Source organism: Lampris incognitus, chromosome 2 (assembly GCF_029633865.1).
Source record: "Lampris incognitus isolate fLamInc1 chromosome 2, fLamInc1.hap2, whole genome shotgun sequence".
NCBI lineage: Eukaryota > Metazoa > Chordata > Actinopteri > Lampriformes > Lampridae > Lampris > Lampris incognitus.
In genome coordinates, this window is record NC_079212.1 from 91,848,692 (window position 1) to 91,869,307 (window position 20,616).

The 20,616-nt window shown below is 48.0% G+C and overlaps 1 protein-coding gene across 2 annotated transcripts; it reads left to right on the forward strand.

Moving 5' to 3' along the window:
* Positions 1-4,338: 4,338 nt before the first annotated feature.
* Positions 4,339-20,601, forward strand: eps8l3a (EPS8-like 3a). 2 transcript variants are annotated; one of them, XM_056298305.1, is made up of 20 exons: positions 4,339-4,483; positions 6,542-6,643; positions 6,745-6,818; positions 7,671-7,735; positions 8,213-8,371; positions 8,503-8,652; positions 10,849-10,913; positions 11,902-11,999; positions 12,124-12,275; positions 12,882-12,990; positions 13,510-13,583; positions 13,698-13,772; positions 15,204-15,349; positions 17,880-18,051; positions 18,243-18,274; positions 18,371-18,467; positions 18,614-18,721; positions 19,775-19,860; positions 20,009-20,159; positions 20,265-20,601. In XM_056298305.1, the coding sequence occupies exons 2-20, from the start codon at positions 6,579-6,581 to the stop codon at positions 20,286-20,288; spliced, it is 1,902 nt and encodes a 633-aa protein (XP_056154280.1). In that variant the 5' UTR covers positions 4,339-4,483; positions 6,542-6,578; the 3' UTR covers positions 20,289-20,601. The 2 variants fall into 2 exon arrangements, with proteins under 2 accessions (XP_056154280.1, XP_056154287.1); XM_056298312.1 differs by lacking the exons at positions 6,542-6,643; positions 6,745-6,818 and having other exon boundaries at positions 20,265-20,600.
* Positions 20,602-20,616: the final 15 nt, after the last annotated feature.

Here is a 20,616-nt window from a genome sequence, read left to right on the forward strand (position 1 = left end):
AACCCAATTCCAAGTTTAATTCTAAAGAGATTTCCCCGTTGAACAACCACTTATTCATATTATTGCAGGTCTAATTTGTTAAATATGTATTACAGTATTTCCTGCTTTGTTTGCTTTGAGGGACTTTTATTCTGAAATTACGAATTGACTCTTAGTATTTCCTAGCGCGAACCAAAGAAGCAACATTAACGGTGAAATGAAATCCCATCAAGTCGAATTTTATCGCATTAGCACCCTTCGAAGAGGCACAAGGTTAGTGCTCTTTGTATTGTGGTGTGTTTTGTGCAATTTTGAAGCCTTATGGATCTTCATAGCTCTTCTAAGTTGAGTGTCTGTTAACAGATGTGAGCTAATGTTAAGCTAGGCTAACGCTTGAAGCTACATGGCTATGTAGTTCATGTATTTCTGTTTGCGCTTTATGTCTAGTTCTTACGGTGGTTTGGAGTTTTTAAATAAATGAAAAATCATCAGTTGAAGTGTTGACCATCATTCGGTGGGGATGCTACAACTACTACTACTGCTATGTTCGACTGCTCCCGTTAGGGGGCGCCACAGCGGATCATCCGTTTCCATCTCTTCCTGTCTTCTGCGTCTTCCTCTGTCACACCAGCCACCTGCACGTCCTCCCTCACCACATCCATAAACCTCCTCTTTGGCCTTCCTCTTCTCCTCTTCCCTGGCAGCTCCATATTCAGCATCCTTCTCCCAATATACCCAGCATCTCTCCTCCACACATGTCCAAACCAGCTCAATCTTGCCTCTCTTGCTTTGTCGCCAAACCGTCCAACCTGAGCTGTCCCTCTAATATACTCGTTCCTAATCCTGTCCTTCTTCGTTACTCCCAGTGAACATTTTAGCATCTTCAACTCTGCCACCTCCAGCTCCGCCTCCTGTCTTTTCGTCAGTGCCACTGTCTCCAAACCATATAACATAGCTGGTCTCACAACCATCTTGTAAACCTTCCCTTTAACTCTTGCTGGTACCCTTCTGTTGCAAATCACTCCTGACACTCTTCTCCACCCACTCCACCCTGCCTGCACTCTCTTCTTCACCTCTGTCCTGCACTCCCTGTTACTTTGGACAGTTGACCCCAAGCATTTAAACTCATATGCCTCCATCACCTCTACTCCTTGCATCCTCGCCATTCCACTGTCCTCCCTCTCTTTCACGCATAGGTATTCCATCTTGCTCCTACTGACTTTCATTGCTCTTCTCTCCAGTGCATACCTCCACCTCTCCAGGCTCTCCTCCACCTGCACCCTACTCTCGCTACAGATCACAATGTCGTCCACAAACATCATCGTCCACGGAGACTCCTGCCTGATCTCGTCCGTCAACCTGTCCATCATCATTGCAAACAAGAAAGGGCTCAGAGCTGATCCTTGATGTAATCCCACCTCCACCTTGAACCCATCTGTCACTCCTACCACACACCTCAGACTGTGAGAAATTAATCCATGCATTTATAACAGTCTACTGTAATGGACTATTCACCGGCCTCCCAAAATCAGTTTTGCACCAACTTCAAAATGCAGCAGCACGTGTTCTCGCTAGAACCAAAAAGTATGAGCACATTACACCTGTTCTCAGATCTCTGCATTTGCTCCCCGTCAAAACTAGAATCGATTTTAAAATTGTGTTAATTGTACACAAAGTGCTAACTGGCCTCGCATCACACTATATAAAACATGCTAATTAGTTACAAACTAGCAAGAACTCCCAGGTCCGATTGTGGTGGCCTTTGAACCATCCCTTGTGCGGTCGTGCTAGGTCTAGAACAGTGGTTCTCAACCTTTTTGATTTACCCTGAGGACCCCTCCACCTGATCTTGGGGGAGGGGGGTTGCAATTTGATAGAAACAGTAGCAACTGCATTTTAAATTGCATTATAGCATTTATTCACTCTTTGGGGCAAAAATAAGAGCTTTCAGTTGTAACTTAGATATAGTTGACAAAACAGAATTCTTATGCAGTAACTTTCAGATATATGTAACAAAACAGAATATGTATTCAGTAACTTTCAGATAGATGTAACAACAGAATTTTTATGCAGTAACTTTTAACAAGCAAACGGGAGCGAGATCTCTTATTAAAATACAATAAATTACACTTGTGAAACAGATGTAATTAGAGAAAAAAGTCCTGTTACCCTTTATAGTTTAGGTGGATAAAGGTCTCAGTCACATTTGAGTAAAATAATCCTATTTCTATAAATGTCAGGATCTTTTTTTTAAAGATATTTTATTTTCACGGACCCCTTGTTTCTCAACCGGGGGTCCACGGACCACTAGGGGTCCGCGGACCCCCGGTTGAGAAACACTGGTCTAGAGCAGGGGAAGCTGCGTTTTGTGTTTACGCCCCAAACACCCTGCCTGAGGACCTAAGAGAGGCCCCCACGCTGGACACACTTAAAAGCAGGTTAAAAACCTTCCTTTTTAAAACAGCCTATGGCTAAGTTCTGTGTGTGTGTATGTGTGTGTGTGTGTGTGTGTGCCCGCTTGTTTTGTATATTTTGCTATTTTTGGATATTCTGCTCCGATTGTTGTTACTTTTAATTAATCAGTTCTTATGGCACTTTTATTTATTTTATTAACTCGATTTTAAACTTGTTTGTACTTTTATAACATTTGTCTGTACTTGTATTTATCTTACTTTATGCTTTTATAATGTTTCCCCCCCTTATCTTTTGCCTATAAAGCGCGTAGAATGACCTCAGCCACGATAAGGCGCTCTACAAATAAACTTGCCATGCCTTGTACCGTGGGCTGGGTAAATACTGCATTCTGATTGGCTGCAGGGTGTCCATAAATTCCCGATAATGGTCAGATATGAACCCTTACGTAAGGAATGGCTCTGAATAGATCGCTCTGAGTCCAGTATAACATTACAGCTGTGCACCATTTTGGCTGATCGTGTGTGTGTGTGTGTGTGTGTGTGTGTGTGTGTGTGTGTGTGTGTGTGTGTGTGTGTGTGTGTGTGTGTGTGTGTGTGTGTGTGTGTGTGTGTGTGTGTGTGTGTGTGTGTGTGTGTGTGTGTGTGTGTGTGTGTGTGTGTGTGTGTGTGTGTGTGTAACGACCACGGACTAGACTCGCTAGCCCTTGGCTAACGGGTGGGACACTTTAGTCGACTGTTTAGCGCGGTCACCCGACCCGGGTTCGCGTCCCAGCTGCGGCGGTTCCCGGCTGCCCCACCCCCACCCCGATTTCGCTACGCGTGGTGTGTTGCTACGTCACTGTATGGAAATTTTTATTGGACTTTATTTGTGTGACTTTGTGGGTCATGTGACATCTGTGACTTCCCTCCTATGTATTTATGTAGCTAATAGCTACACCTCACATCTGTGGAGGTACAAATGGGACAAAAATCTACAAATGAATAGGAGGGAAGCCACAGAAGTCACATGACCCACGAACTCACCGGAAGCGATCCACACATGTGTAAAACCCGTTCCACGTGGAAAATTCATCCACAAATGCAAAAATGTTTGTGGATCATGGTACACTACTACTCTCCCATCCACCGAGGCCGTCTTTGACGCACAATGCACCGGGAAGGCTCTTGGCATTGTGGAGGACCCCACCCACCCTTCCCACATCCACATCACCCTCCTACCCTCTGGCAGAAGGTACTGGAGCATCCATGCTACCTCCACCAGACTAGGCAGCAGTTTCATTCCTCAGGCTGTGAGGTTCAACAGCCTGAACACTTAGACCTTCAGTAAAATTACTTTTTGACCGTCTTGCTCACTGTCCGTGTCAGGTGTGCTTGTGATGTTTAGGTCTGTGACGTAATTCTTGTTTTTATGCCCTTTTTGTTTTTAATATTTATTGTGTGTTATTTATATTTATGTGGCACTGAGGTCCTTGTGAAACGTAATTTGGTTCCCTTGTATGTATGAGACATGCATATAAGCCAATGGCAAATAAAAGCAGTCTAAGTCTGAGTCTACGTATGTGGATTATCTTCTGTGGGTTACAGATAATAAAGTCCAGTAAAAGCTTCCATCCACGGCTGTGTGGCGAAGCCTTGTGGAAACACAGTGTTTATTTCAGATGGACAAGAAAATGCAACCAGGTGTCTCTCGACTCGTCATCCTGTGATGGGAAGTGAAATGAATCCACTGCTGTGTGGATCTGGTTTACTCTCCCAGGGCGGGGTGGGCGGACAACCCTCCTTACCTTGTGACCTTTGGCCGGATGTGATGCCGCATTGACGAGCTCACACATCTTCAACCCAGTTGGCTTCCAACCTGCGCAAGCACATCCCATAGATCAATGTGCCTTTCTCGGTGGACTTTGGCCCCCTTCTTCTTTTTCTCTTTATGAGGAAGTCATGAGTGCATTTTTTTTCCTGTGGCTGAAACTCAGGTCTGGAATATGAGGGGGGGCATTTTGTGCCAAACGGGAGGATAAAATAATTCAAAACAGATACCACTTATTCCTGCAGACATCAGAAGGCAAGAAGAGACGCGGGACATCCTCACTGTAAGTTGGAGATTTACAGGAAGTGTGTGTTTGCTGTAAGCGGTCATCAGCACTAGACCAGTTCATGAAATGGCAAGGTGCACCAAAGTCAACATGTCCATACCCTGAAGTTAAACTCAAGAGTCAATACGAGGCCTTTCACTGATGTACAGAGCCCCCGTGGGCCCATTAGCTTTTATTTCTTATGAGAGGAAACCTTACGCAGTTTGCTCGCAGAAATGTTCCTTATCATTGGCATTTGTGGGTTTGTGTCTTGATCTGGAGTCTGTTTGGATTGTGTGCTTCAGGTGTCCTTTGCTCATTGCACACTTCTTTTTTTTAAATTTCATGCTGTTGGGAAACTTATTTTGAGAGTTTGTGACAAGACTGTCTTGCGGCCCCATATAGATGAGTTTGGGAGGCCGGTTGGGATGACGTACTGCTGGGCCGAGAGGCGACGAACACAACTGAGGCCATTTCTCACAGACCCCGTTTACACTGGGTTTTTTGCGATCGGATCGCAAGTGGACGGCGCTAAATACAAGTGTAAACGACCACCAAAACGGTTTGGGAACCGCTTACTCAAACCGCTTGCCGAGGTGGTCTGGGACGCATTTGACCACATATCTTTTGTAGCGTAAACACTAATGTGTCCTGATGCGTCCCCGACAAGGTCGTAACAGGAAATATTCTCCGTCTTCTTCTTCTCCGGAGTAACGAAATCTGATCACAAGTGGTCAGCAGGACGCATTTGGAGACGCATGATAGACACAGGTGTAAACGGTGATGTGTCTCGCTGTCCACTTGTGATCCGATCGCCCAGAAAGCGTTTTAAAACCAAGTGTAAACAGGGTCTATAGTATATGTTGAATGAGATAAGGCTCGACTTTATGATGTTCCATGACTCAAAACAAACTTAAATAAAAGCAAGGATTTCACCCTACACCCCTAAAGTGGAAATAAAGAGCATTAACAGCAGCTCCCCCACCACTAGGAGACGCTGCACCCCCCCCCCCAAGTAGTGGCTGGTGGCTGCGGAACAGCTTAGACACTATGCCTAACTTCTCCTAACGTACAAATGCAATAAAAATAAATAGATAAATAAAACATAGCTTTATTTTGAACAGTGGGCGGGGCTGCGCGGAATGTACATTTTCAATAATAAAGAGAGTAAACACTCCATTCCAAATCTGCTACACACGCGCCTTACAAACAAAACAATGACGTCATACTGTAGCGACCCCGGGGGAGGCGGTCTCTCTGACTGCCGGCGGTTCTGCGCTGGGGGGAAGCGCAATGGCTGATGGGACGGTTAATGTTAAGATTTAAAATTGCGTCTTAATGATGTGGTGTTCATGTTGTGGTTATTGTTGGGTTGTTGTTTTGGGGGTTCGACTCAAACTAAGTAGGAGACCGTTTACGGAATAACTGACTGTAGCACCGTGACTGAGACTAATGTCGTCACTTGGGAGATGGGGGGGGGGGGGGGTCTGGCTAGTGTGAATAAAAGAGCATTCCCGGGGTCGTGTGGTGTATGGGGCACGAGAGTTGCGATTAAAAAGAGGGAGAGGAGTTTAGCTAATTGTGAAAACTCAGTATAGGCACACGGTGAGGACACTAGGGAACAACAGTATAATGAAATGATAAATGCCACTCAAAGGTCTGGAAACAAAAGGATGGTTGAGGATTATCTCGTCCATCACAGGATCACTGCTTTTTTCTGCTGAGAAGCATGGACTTCCTGTCTGATACTCTTCTTCTATGCTACACAGGAAGTGTAATTACCACATTATCTGCAATACCAAAATTAACCTGTCAATGGAAAACAGTTCCAGCACAGGGAGAGTCTACACACCGCTGTTACAATGGCAGAAACAGCGGTGTGTCGACTCTGTCCATACAACGTAACGTACAGGGGAGTGATCTCAGCTTCTCCGGCAGACTGACTCCGGCATGGACGTCCAGCACAAAATGAATGATTAACAGAGAAATGTGACGTCGTTGGTTTCCCCTAATGATTAAACTGCAGCCATGACACCCGCTGACATTACACGTGCGTTGTGTGTCTATGCGTTCAAGTCCCCCATGTTGCAGGTGTTTCCCCTTGGTGTTGAAAATGTTCAGGAGTAACAGTCCCTTCGGCAATGACGAAAGCAGCTATGCAGGATCTGTCCAGTCTACGTATGTATTTCCTCACCGTATTCATTCATTAATTAATTCATTCATTAATTCGTTCATTACCATGATGATGACTACTGTAACAACCCGTGTTTGTATGACAGTGGTTATTCTACGATGGACGAGGTTTCCTCCCAGGCATCAGGTCTGTCCAAGCCCAGTGCCAAGTCAATCTACCGTAAGTTAGAGCTAAATGACACGTGACATAACACGTGTTGCCTACCAACACGGGGATCGCCGGTTCGAATCCCCGTGTTACCCCCGGCTTGGTCGGGGCGTCCCTTCAGACACAATTGGCCGTGTCTGTGGGCGTGTGTGTGTCCTGGTCGCTGCAACTAGCGCCTCCTGTGGTCGGTCGGGGCGCCTGTTCGGCGGGACTGTGGGGAACAGCGTGATCCTCCCACCCCAGACAGCAAAATTGCTGTGGCTCGGACCCGTCCCACACCCGACACTTCCACCCGGCCCACATACCGCGTGGAATGAGGGCACTTGGGCGGTCCGCTCCTGCTTGCCAGATCTGGGCCAGAACCAAGCCAGAGCAGTGCCGCATGTGCCACATATTTGCCAAAGGTGGCCCATATTTGGCCACATTCACCATTTACCACACGGGCCACTTCAGGGTCACGTGACATATTTGGGCCATATTTGCTATCGTACATGTGGGCCACTTCAGGATCACATCCGTTTTGTCAGGGCCAGGTGAAGGCCATCAGTGCCGCATCACTGCCTGAAGTGGCCCACATCCGGATGCTATCTGGGACGCGCTACGTCCCCCTGGTGAAACTCCTCACTGTCAGGGGAAAAGAAGCGGCTGGCGACTCCATACGTGTCGGAGGAGGCATGTGGTAGTCTGCAGCCCTCTCCGGATAGGCAGAGGGGGTGGAGCAGCGACCGGTACGGCTCGGAAGAGTGGGGTAATTGGCCCAATACATTTCAGAGAAAAAGGGGGGAACCCCCCCCCAAAAAACCGTACATTTGTCTGATGTAGCACTTTAAACTTCATGCAGTATCTGACGATGTGTCCCCGCAGTGCAAAGAAAGGACTACGCAGCGTCCATAAACCAGATGATGGACCGTTACCAGTACAGAGTGGAGGTATGTGTGACGACAGCGTGCACCACACCGTCACACACCGTCACCTTGGCCAGGACATCTTTACTCACACAGCTGTGTAGCTCAAACGGGGGCTGCTGGTCTGGCACCGGCTCACTGACGTAATGGTAGAGGCTAGTTCCCATCGATGCAGAGAACGGAAATGGAGTAGAGAACGGTCAACTGAGCATGCGCGAAATGCCTCTACCACGCCTCCACACGCCCCGCGTAGCATCCAGGCGCTAGGATTCTAGGAAGACCCGCCCCTGCTCTGCGTCTGATTAGCTGACTTTAACCCTAACCCCGCCCTAACCCCAACCTTAACCTACCCAAACAACGGAGGCAACGAGTACTTGCGCATGCTCAGTTGCCCGTCTCTGCGTCGATGGGAACTACCCTCTACCCTGACGTAATGAGGATTTGAACGCCATTGCTAGTCTGGCTCGCGCCTCATGCGGGGCTGTCTCCTCCCCCCCACAGCACCTGTTCACGTGTGAGCTGGACGGGGCGGAGCTGCAGAACGTGGCGGGCTGCGTGGAGCGGCTGAAGCTGCTGGAAGGTATGGGCCGCGTCTGGGGCCAGGACATGCTGCTGGAGGTGAGGGGAGACCGCCTGCTCCTGTCCGACACCGAGACCAAGGTGGGGCGTCTTCCTGTCTGACCCAATCACATCCATCATGCAGAGGCAATGCGGTTAGTGTGTCTGTCACAATCCACACTAAACCCCCCCCTCCCATGCACACACACACACACACACTCTTCCCGGATTAGGAGGAGCTGGAGTCTGTGGCGCTCAGCAGCATCAAGGAGCTCCGCGCGGTGCTGGACAGCGATGTGTTCAGCTCCCTGCTGGTAGCGTCGATGCAGGACCACCAGAACACGACCACCAGCGTCTTCCTGTTCCAGTGTCATGAGCTGAGGGTGAGGTTTGAGACCGTAAGACCAGCGCTCCCCAAGGCATGGGTGTAAATGAAACGAGCAAATGCCTTGTGTGTGTGTGTGTGTGTGTGTGTGTGTGTGTGTGTGTGTGTGTGTGTGTACATTTTTCTGTCCTCATGATGAACCAGTGTACTCATAAAGACCACGCTACCAGGGCGTCCGGGTGGCGTGGAGGTCTATTCCGTTGCCTATACCAACACGGGGATCGCCAGTTCGAATCCCCGTGTTACCTCCGGCATGGTCGGGCGTCCCTACAGACACAATCGGCCGTGGCTGTGGGTGGGAAGCCGGATGTGGGTTTGTGTCCTGGCCGCTCCACTAGCGCCCCCTCTGGTCGGTCGGGGCGTCTTGTTCGGGGGGGGGGGTAGCGTGATCCTCCCACACGCTACGTCCCCCTGTTGAAACTCCTCACTGTCAGGTGAAGAGAAGCGGCTGGCGACTCCACATGTATGGGAGGAGGCATGTGGTAGTCTGCAGCCCTCCCCGGATCGGCAGAGGGGGTGGAGCAGAGACCGGGACTGCTCGGAAGAGTGGTGTAATTGGACGGGTACAATTGGGGAGAAAAAGCGGGGAGAAAATGGGGGAGGGGTTAAATAAGTATATAAATAAAAAGACCAGCTACCTTGTAGGGGAAATGTGTTGAGACCGCATGAGGAGCAGGGTTATCTCTGAGGAAGGAGTTTGGTTTACGGTTGGGGTTATGGTTAGGTCTAGGTTTAGGTCTAGGTCTAATCTCTGCATTAGAATGAGGCTCGGAGTCCAGGTTGGGTTTACATTTGGGTGATCTTGGATCATGTTAGGGTTAACGTTAGGGTATTGGTTGGGACTGGGATTAGAGTTAGGTAAAGGGTTAAAGGTTAGGGTCCATTTTAGGGGTTCAGCGTTAGGAAGGCAGTATTTTGACTCCACGTGCACTTTTGGTCCCCACGAGGACAGAAAACCCGACACGTGCTCATCTGGGCTCTTGTTGAGCAACAATCTGAGTTTTTAACCACCGAAGTGAAGACGTTTTCACAAAGGGGGGACATGTTGGCCGGTCCTGACTTCTCTAACGGTCTATTGTAGGGTTCAGATTTGGGTTCAGGATCCATCCACTATCCAGACCGCTTATCCTGCTCTCAGGGTGGCGGGGATGCTGGAGCCTATCCCAGCAGTCACTGGGCGGCAGGCGGGGAGACACCCTGGACAGACTGCCAGGCCATCACAGGGCCGGGTTTAGGATTAAGGTTGGAATTAGGATTAGATTAAATTTGGGGTAAGGGTTAAGGTTAGACATGGAGTTAGATGGTTAAGGTTAGGGTTAAGGTTAAGGTTAAGTTTAAGGTTAGGGTTAAGGTTAAGGCTGCGGTTAGAGTTGAGGTTAGGGTTAAGGTTAAGACTACGGTTAAGGTTAGGGTTAAGGTTAAGTTTAGGGTTAAGGTTGGGGTTAAGGTTAGGGTTAAGGTTAGGGTTAAGGTTAAGGTTAAGGTTAGGGTTAAGGCTAGGGTTAGGGTTAAGGCTAAGGTTAGGGTTGGGTTAGGGTTAGGTTTGGGTAAGGGTTAAGGTTAGGGTTAAGGTTAGGGTTGGGTTAGGGTTAGGGTTAAGGTTAAGGAATTAATGTAGTCAATGAGGGTCCTCACATGTATAAAACAAATGTGTGTGTGTGGGGGGGGGGTTGTGGCGCCCCCTGTAGGATGGCATGGGCATGGTCTCGACTGTCATTTTCCCACAGTTCCGCGGGGAATGAATGAATGAATGAGTGAGTGAGTGAGTGAGTGAGTGAGTGAGTGAGTGAGTGAGTGAGTGAGTGAGTGAATAGATAAATACATAAATGACTGAAATAAGTGTGTGTGTTTGGGATGCACCACCAACATCACTTGTTCACTTTCGGTTCCACTTGCGAATCTCCACATTTTCGGGCGACTCAGACCAACCTGATGCATTATGTTTGCTGAACTGTGCAGCCTTGGACCATTATTTTGGGGTCAAGGGGCAACATGGCTGAGATAGAATCAGGTTTTTTTGCCCCACGATTAAAAATATACAGACTTCCATGTTTTTCCTTCTGACATACTTGTGGCTTTTGGTAGCAGATTTAGGTGTGTTATTGATACTCCATATTAGCCTGGTATCTAATAGCAGTGTGTGTGTGTGTGTGTGTGTGTGTGTGTGTGTGTGTGTGTTTCTTGTCATTTGTAGGCAGACTACATTGAAAGGGGCCTCTCAAGAGCACTTGCACGCAAGCCAGAGGATCTTGGCCCCAGGTAGGCTCATGAGGCGCTCCGTCAGCTAGCTGATGTACCGCGGGATGTTGTGTGTCTTCTCCCGCACCACCGAGCCCTGACGCACACTTAACCAATCCACTGTACATGTATCAACGAGTTACTCTAAAAGGCTCCGTTGTTGGGCGTCCAGGTAGCGTAGCGGTCTATTCCTTTGCCTACCAAAACGGGGATCGCCGGTTCGAATCCCCCGTGTTACCCCCCCAGATAGCAAAATTGCTGTGGCCCGGACCCGTCCCACACCCGACACTTTCATCTGGCCCACATACCGTGTGGAATGATGGCACTTGGGCGGTCTGATCTGGGCCAGAACCAAGCCATGGCAGTGCCACATATTTGCCAAAGGTAGCCCATATTTGTGTTGTGATATTTGGGCCATATTCACCATTCACCACACGGGCCACTTCAGGCTCACATCCAGATCACATGTTGCCGAGAACACCGCGTCTTTGCCCAAAAAGGCCCACATTTGATTTGGCATATTTGGGCCATATTTGCTATTATATATGTGGGCCAAATCAGGCTCACATCCATTTTGTCAGGGCGAGAAGAAGGCCACCAGTGCCGCATCACTGCCTGAAGTGGCCCATATCCGGATGCTATCTAGGTCCGGCTGGTCGGGCATCCCTACAAACACAATTGGCCATATCTGAGGGTGGGAAGCCGGATGCGGGTATGTGTCCTGGTCGCTGCACTGGCGCCTCCTCTGGTCGGTCGGGGCGCCTGTTGGGGGGGAATATCGTGATCATCCCACGCGCTACGTCCCCCTGGCGAAACTCCTCGCTGTTAGGTGAAAAGAAGCGGCTGGTGACTCCACATGTATTGGAGGAGACGGGTGGTAGTCTGGAGCCCTCCCCGGATCGGCGGGGTGGGGTGGGGGGTGGAGCAGAGACCGGGACGGCTCGGAATAGTGGGGTAATTGGCCAAGTACAAAAAACAAAACAAAACAAGTCTCCCTTGTGTGTTGTAGCGGCTGCCCGGTAACAGCAGCAGGACCCGAGCTTGTGAAGAATCCTTCATGGAAACCCCCGGATGAGGCCGGGTCAAAATGGAGCGCTCCCGACTACGGTGAGGCGGCGGTAAAGCGTGATCCCGTTATTCTCCAGCAGAGGGCGGCACGTTCGACACGACATACCGAACAAAAATACAGTTAACGCTTAAAAACAAAACTCATTCCCTCCTATCTTTACAGAAGTGGATGACCCGCCCACACCTGTGCTAGCTACGACCCGGGAGGAGACCACGCCTCCAAAACAGGAACCGCCGCCGCCGCCGGAGTCCTCCACCGCCGAAGAAGAACCTGCGGCACCGCCACGTGCATACACAGAGCTTGACAGAAATGTGGTCAGTGTCGTCACACCTGTCAGTACGACCAGATCAGCGGCGTCCAGCAGGAAACCATCTAACGCGTGGTTGAATATTAAAAATAATAATAAGTATAATAATAATAATAATAATGATAATTAACAATGTAAACTACTAATAAGACACGTTAGTCCCTAGCTAACGGGTCTGACCCTTTAGCCGAGCGGTTAGTGATGTCGCCTTGTGGTGCAGTACATACCGTGTCGAATCCCGCACCGGGCAAGAAAATAACCGGTTACCACAATAATAGTAGTAGCAATAATAATGGTAATAACAGTAGTAGTAATAATAATAGTAATGGTAGTAGTAGTAATAATAGTAGTAGTAATAATAACAATAGTAATAATAATAATAGTAGTAGTAATAATAATAATAGTAGTAATAGTAGTAATAGTAGTGGTAATAATAGTAATAATAGTAGTAGTAATAATAATAGTAGTAGTAGTAATAATAGTAATAATAATGATAATATTTGTATATTGTTGTTGGTTCAACAGACTTGACTCAGAATAAGTTGTAGTGTGTGTGAAAGATAACCTGGAGCCAAGTGTGAACTGTTAGTATTTGTTCTGTCTTTCTTTTCAGGACATCTTGAATCATATCTTCAGTGATCTTGAAATCATAATGGGGCAGTTAGCGGCCACAGATGCCAAAGATGAAAAGAGGAAAAAGAAGAAGAAGAAAAAGGACAAAGGTGATTGAGAAACTAGGACAGAAATAGCCCTTGTTTCAACGGAGAAGGATCTCTACTCTGTTGTGTAGTATGTTTATATTTTTCAGTCCTGGGTTAATATAGCGGCACAGTGGCGCAGTGGTTAGCGCGGTTGCCTCACAGCAAGAAGGTCCTGGGTTTGAGCCCCGGGCTAGTCCAACCTTGGGGGTCGTCCCGGGTCGGCCTCTGTGTGGAGTTTGCATGTTCTCCCCGTGTCTGGGGGGGGACTGGCAGCCTGTCCAGGGTGTCTCTCCACCTGCTGCCCAATGACTGCAAGTGTAGGTTCCAGCATCCCCGCGACCCCGATTGGGATAAGTGCCTTGGATGATGGATGGATGGGTTAATATAGCCACGTGCCCACATAGCAACATATCTGCATGTTATAGTAATATACCATGTATATAGTATAAAATATGAAGATATATCTGGTATTTTAACGAGCATACAAAGAACAGCACAGGAGTGATGCTCTAACTCGGACACTCGTATTTGTGTTTTTAGCTGCAGAGGACATGCCATCTACGGAGGATGTTGCAACCTGTCTCCATAAAATCAAATACGGTTTCAATCTTCTGGTGGGTCTGCTGCATCTCTATTTACTGTTAGGTCTTTCTTAGTCCTAATCTGGGAGGTTTCGGTTGATGTTGTGCATCTCTGAAGGCATGTTTGTTTTTTGTTTGTTGCGACAGGGGCTGCTCAATGGGGAGATCAGTAACCCCAGTGCCCCCGAACTAGTGCACCACCTCTTCTCCACCCTGGCATTTGTAAGTTGACGCCAAATGTGTTTTTTAAAGACAGCATGAATTGAAAATGGACTTATTTTACCTTGTTGGCTAATTTCCCCAAACCTGTTATGAACTTGTTCAACAAATTGTGGCAAAAAAAATCACAAAAAAATCTGTTTTTAGTAACTTTACATCAAAATCTAATCACCTTATCTTCCACTCAAACACACTAGTTTTTGTGATTGCGTCACCAAGTCTGAGCGGGCGGGCGAGCAACGTTCCAATCAATGATATCATCAAATGTTTTGCACCGTCCAATCAGATCACGTCCCTCTCTACCGTCTGTCCGCCCTAACGTCCCGTTTTACTTGGACACACATCAGACAGCTGAAGCAAGATACGCTCTGAACGCCGTGTCACGTTATCTTTCCCAGATAGCAAAACCACTGTGGCCCGGACCCGGCCCACACCCGACACTTTCACCCGGCCCACATACCCCGTGGAATGATGGCACTTGGGCGGTCCGCTCCTGTTTGCCAGATCTGGGCCAGAACCAAGCCATAGCAGTGCCGCATGTGCCACATATTTGCCAAAGGTGGCCCATATTTGTTTTGTGATATTTGGGCCATATTCACCATTTACCACACGGGCCACTTCAGGGTCACATCCAGATCACGTGTTGCCCAGAGCACCGCATCTTTCCCAACAAAGGCCCACATTTGATTTGGCATATTTGGGCCATATTTGGTATTATACATGTGGGCCACTTCAGGCTCACATCCATTTTGTCAGAGTCAGAAGAAGGCCATCAGTGCCGCATCACTGCCTGAGGTGGCCCACATGCGGATGCTGTCTGGGCTGACGTAGGAGAAAGTCTGAGTCTGTATGTGGTGAATTATATTCATGACTTTGTAAAAGCAGTTCGAAACCCAGCAACTGTGTGAAGAACTCTGATATTGTACTATAATAATAAAAGTAAATGCATTGTCATGCATGCCGTTTCCATATTGGTGCTGCACTCAGGGCCGCAGTAAACGGATAGATTACACCAGGCAGAGCATTCTTCTTGGGGGCCCCCCCTCCCCACCCCACCCCCAAACAAGCACATTTTGATACTTTGTAAACAAACAATATTACTTTTAACTGCCACATGGTTATTATGGTTAATTAGTTAGGTACATATTTTTGTTTATTATTATCTATTTATAGTTTAAAATATCTTATGTTAAATATTTTTAATTGAGACCAAAAGTTGATGTTTTTATCTGTCTGTCTGCCCCCCCCCCCCCCCCGTGGCAATTAGACCCTAGGCAGCTGCCTAGTTTGCCTATGCCTAGATCCGGCCCTGGCTGCACTTCTACAGCGTTTCGATTAGGGATGGTCATGACTTCAGTTTATGTTGTAGCATCTTCACAGCATCAGCGGCGTAGCTTGGCTGTCTGAATAAGCTATATCCTTCCTCTCACTCAGCTGGTGTCCCACTGCTCCAAGGACTTGCCGCCCACCATTGTGGCACCTCTGCTGACACCCTTGTGTATCCGCCTTCTGAGCGACGAAGCCACCACTGAGGAGGACAAGCTGTGGCAATCCCTGGGAGACCCCTGGAACATCCCGAGGTAGGACACTGGCCCGCCAGTCAACAAAGTGTTGTCCCAAAGTACAAAGCCAGTTCAGCTGGTGAAGAAAGTCCTCCCTGTTTGTTTCACACCCCCCAAAAATGCTATAGGGCAATGATTTATTTTTTTAAAGTGAAGCACCTCATGAACTTGCCATGAACCTGAAATGCTGTTGTAAGATGTTAAAGATTTTGGATTTTTTAAATTAATATTATATGCCTCATTGGTGAAAAAAATGGCAAAATTTATTTTTTTCTGCAACCCCCGCCATTATTCTCTCTCGGTCTCTCCCCCGCGTTCTACCCCCTGGTATTGCCCACGTGGTTCCATACGAGGTAGGATTTCACAGAAACTCCATAGACCGAGAAGCAAATAAGATGTAGGCTATCACCTTAAAAGCTGAAATCTGTGATTTTCTCCGCCTGTCCCGCCCCCTGGCGGTGACAACTACATAGTGTAGCAGACATTGTCGTTTGTGTACCGTCCGCTCAGCAGTAAATGGTTCAAACCTTTTTAAAATGGCTTCCTCGGTTCCTGTTCAATACTGATTGTAGAGTTGGTGGATTCGCTGTGCAACAGAAGGATCACGTCATCATCACGCGTCAGTCAGTGTTCCTGGTTGAGTAGGAAGGTGTTCGCTGCGCGTTATTATGGATCCCACTGCTTTTCTGGGCAAGAATAGAAAGACCCACCCCTACTCTATCTCTGATTGGCTAACCCTATCCCTAACCCCACCCTAACCCTAACATTAACCAACGGAGGCGACGAGCACTAGCCAATCAGAGGCAGAGTTCGCGGAAAACGGGTACGAGTACTGGCCAATCAGAGACAGCGTGCCCAGAAAAGCAGTGGGTTTCATAATAACGCGTTTGGCGCATATTCGTCCTATCTGGTAAAGTATTTCAATAGCTGTATTTGGAGAGTGTCTCCAAAGATGCCAGCTGGATGGAATAACTATTCATTAATGGAGTAAAATCCCGGATTTTACCTTCAGCATGCACAAACAAATTAGGAATGAGGAATGAGGAACACTTCATTTGTCGTTTCCCCCAGCCCACAGCAGTGCAACACAAAGACAAAAACACATCCAAAAACTACAAGAACACACATATCCAACTGCAAAAAAATCACTGTCCAAGATAATGCATGCAGGACTGTCGGAACTGCCAGTCTGCATGGGCTAGCAGCTAGCTTAGCCTGCCCCGCTTCCACATCCTGTCAGACCGCCCTCGGTGTTTCCTCCTCGGGTGCAGCTCCAGGCAGGGCCGTGGTCCCTGGGCCCGCCAGATGCAGCAGACCAGGCTCCCCCAGCCGATCCAGCGCCAGCTCTCCCAGCCAGACACCTTCGACACACCTCCCTGCACTCCACACGACGACACTAAAAACAGTCAATGCCAGGCGAGGCCGCTGCCAGACCGCCCTCAGTGTTATCGAAACTACTGGTCTACATGGGCTAGCAGTTAGCTTAGCTGTTCTGCGTCCTGTCAGACCACCTCGGTGTTTCCTCCTCGGGTGCAGCTCCAGGCAGGGCCGTGGTCCTTGGGCCCGCCGGATGCAGCAGACCAGGCTCCCCCAGCCGATCCAGCGCCAGCTCTCCCAGCCATCAAATGAAGACACAAACTTAGACATGGGCAAAGACACTGTATGGACGGTACTGGGTGAGGCCGCTGTAAACGGGAATTCACACCACCATTTTCCCAAATCGACCTCTTGAGAGGTGTTTGTGACATGTCAGCTTGCTTTCCCGGGTTGGTGGTTAGCAAAACACGCGATCTGCCAACTTCATCTCTGTTGAACTGGCGCAACAGCTTCAGTTTTACCATGTCCATGTTAAGCGTCCAATCAGGATATGGTGTAAATAATGTAAAATCTGTTCATAGTTGGAAATGTGCGGTCAATACTAGGCCTACTTCCAGTTACAAACTTAGGACAATGATCCCGTACTGTTGTCCACAACAAAGTCACACAGGGAGTTTTTCTTTGCGTCTGTGACACCAAGTGTTCTTGTTCCTCCCGGATCATTTATTAGAAGAACAATGTCCATTGCTTTTGTATTCCTACTATAATGTTGGAACAAAAAACCCCCACACACTGTACTATATATACACTGTATTATATATACACTGTACTATATACACACAGTACTATATACACACTGTACTATATATACACTGTACTATATACACACAGTACTATATACACACTGTACTATATATACACTGTACTATATATATGTATATACACACTGTACTATATATACACTGTACTATATACACACTGTACTATATATACATTGTACTATATACACACTGGACTATATACTTGCAGTCAGCGATCTTTAATAACTAATAACACAACGTTTTGGTACACGACGTGTAGCAAGGTGGTGTAGCAAAGTGTTGTGTTGTTGGTTATTAAAGATAGGACCCACACAAGAGACTGGTGACCCGTTGTTTTGATGGTTAATAATAAAAGCCGCCCTACTGTCCGGATGATAATGAGTAATGAGTCATGCTGGATGTTTCATCAGTACCAAATGGCCCGAGGATGACGAGGACATCCCTACTTTTACTCTGGAGTTCACTGACGGCTGGCGGGCCCCTGAGGTGACGGAGACGCCGCCGTCCAGAGAGGCTGCAACCAGGCAGGCCGCTCAGCGCCCTGCTACCCGTCAGGCCGCTCAGTTCCCTGCTACCCGTCAGGCCGCTCAGTTCCCTGCTACCCGTCAGGTAGGGCTCTACACGCAACCCTGTAGAGAAATGCAAAGCATGGCCGAGGATGGAATTGCCCTCCTATGGAAGAGAAACAAATGAAATACACATTTGATAGATTATAAAAGACAATTACAACTTTTCTAAGGAATCAAACGTATGATTTGCTTTTTCTCATGTAGATATCAGCCCAGATGACGCCACCGCCACCACGGTATGTACAGGGACTTAAAATAATATATCTTGGAGTCGGGGGGCTTTAATTGTCAACCCTAAATGCTTCGGCTGACCTTTCGTGTGCTGATTTCAGCCCAGATGACCCCATCCCCACTTACGTGTGTGTTATGTATGACTTCACCGCGAGGAACCACCTGGAGCTCAGCATCACGAAGGGGGAGGTGGTTGAGGTAAGAGTCGGCGACCCCCAACCGACAACTCTTCCATTGCTTTCCATTTCGTTCAAATCAGTGATGCGTCAGCCAACGTGACTCCGTTCCAACGGGAAGCGTGATTGTGCCACATCACAGCAGGTGTGCGTTTTGTCCATTCACAGTTGCTGGACGTGTCAAAGCAGTGGTGGAAAGTGAGGAACACCGAAGGGCAAGTGGGTTATGTGCCCAATAACGTCCTGGAATCTGCGGAGAAGGCACCGAAAGAGGAGGTTAGATCCCGCTGCAAACACTGAAATGCTATAGGCCAGTGTTTCCCGACCCAGTCCTCAAGGAGCCCCTATCCTGCAGGTTTACTTTGCAGCCCTGAATAGGTACCTGTTTGTGGTTATTCAACCAATCAGCAATGAATTATGTCAGACGTTGCACACCTTGCATAATTAAGTGCTGTGAGATGATTGGTTGAGTGAGTACAAGCAGGGCTACCTATGCAGGGTTACAATGACAATTTGCAGGATAGGGGCTCCTTGAGGACTGGGTTTAGGAACACTGCTATAGGGCATTGTGATGTTGTCATTCGTTGGCTCCCGTGCCGTTTTGCGACGACGCCCTTCTACTTAAGAGCTAAAATCCCAGGAATGGTAGCTTAGATCTTTATCGCACTGGACCCAATGAAAGGAGCGTGTCTACAACTGTGAGATCACCCTTTCTCTAGAGCACACGGCCAATCGGGCAAAACAAAATGAGAACGAATGATATATGACGATACCGGTACCGGAGGGTGTGCACCAGTTATCGGGGCTGCCTTGTCTACTTTGTCGAAGGGTTAGGGTTTGGGTTATTCAGCCATGACTTTGGAAATAAATTACTGCCAGCAGTTCCCGTGTCTCAGGCTATGCTACCTGAAATGAACGGTCATCTCTGATAGGACTCAGCATGACTTCCTCTGCAAAGGCCTGAAACCACGCCCCCGCGTGCAAACGGTAGCAGCATTGAAAGGGATGCTGCAAGAGAGACCAGAAGGGATCCTTCCCATAATGATGTCAGACACTGATGACAATCTGAGCCTGCTGGTGGCAAAAACAAGCAAGGGGACGTACTTTGACGGGCGCAACTGCCCCCCAAGGATTACATTGATGCCCGTTTCACGGCTGCAGGCTAGCTGAAGCGTTCTTGCTCAATACTAGACCAATTCCAAACATCTTTGCCCCTATTGGTCATCTAGAACCCAGATGATGGGAAAATAGGGCCCAGGTTTAAAAATACCGGAATGACCCGGCAAATTGAAACCAGACTATCATGCATTCCTGTTTTATCCTCTTCAGGAGACTCCCGCCACCTACGTTTTAACCAAGAGGTCCAAGCCTGCAGAGGTAAAGGCCTGGCTGGAGTACAAGGGCTTTAGTAACATGTGAGTACATGCAAATAACAAATCAGTGACTTGGGGGGGGGGGGACCCACTCGCAGGCTACAAGTGTGGGGAAAATAACTGTGTGTCCTCATACTGGTACCCAGTATCAAGTACCGTCATAAGATGTGACCTCTGTCCTCTCTGTCAGTACGGTGCGTTGCTTAGGCATAGTTGGCGGCTCGGTGCTGTTGGAGATGACCAGGGAGGAGCTGAAGGCGGTGTGTCCAGAGGAGGGAGGTCGAGTCTTCTTCCAGCTGCAGGCAGCCAAGTCTGCCATGGCTGTAAGGGACAACTACGCGGTAAGTCAATTGTCTCCATATTTCCCCCACGGCGAAACCACGAGCCACCCAGCTGGACCTCTCTGTGGCTCGGTTCCTGACCCACTCTCTCGTTTTATGTCTCAGCTTGCCAGCGAGGGGAGATCATGAGTTCCTTGGGATAACGTGCAGAGGAAGACCGAAGAAGAATGAAGAACTAAACGAACCGTAAAACTAGTTAAGAGCCAAAGACATGTTTGACCAGTTAGGTTTTTTGGAGCTCGGCCCAAACACCTATCCTCCATCTTTTATTCATGATGCATGTGAAAACTTAAAATCCAACACTATATATATATTTATACTATATCACTGTAAAATGTATTATGATTGATGTGGACGGAATGTTAGCAGTAGCCACCAGAATATATTAAAATACTGCAGTGAATACATTAAATTGGTCAGATCTTGCTTAGTGAATGGCTTATTGCAGTAAACTCCT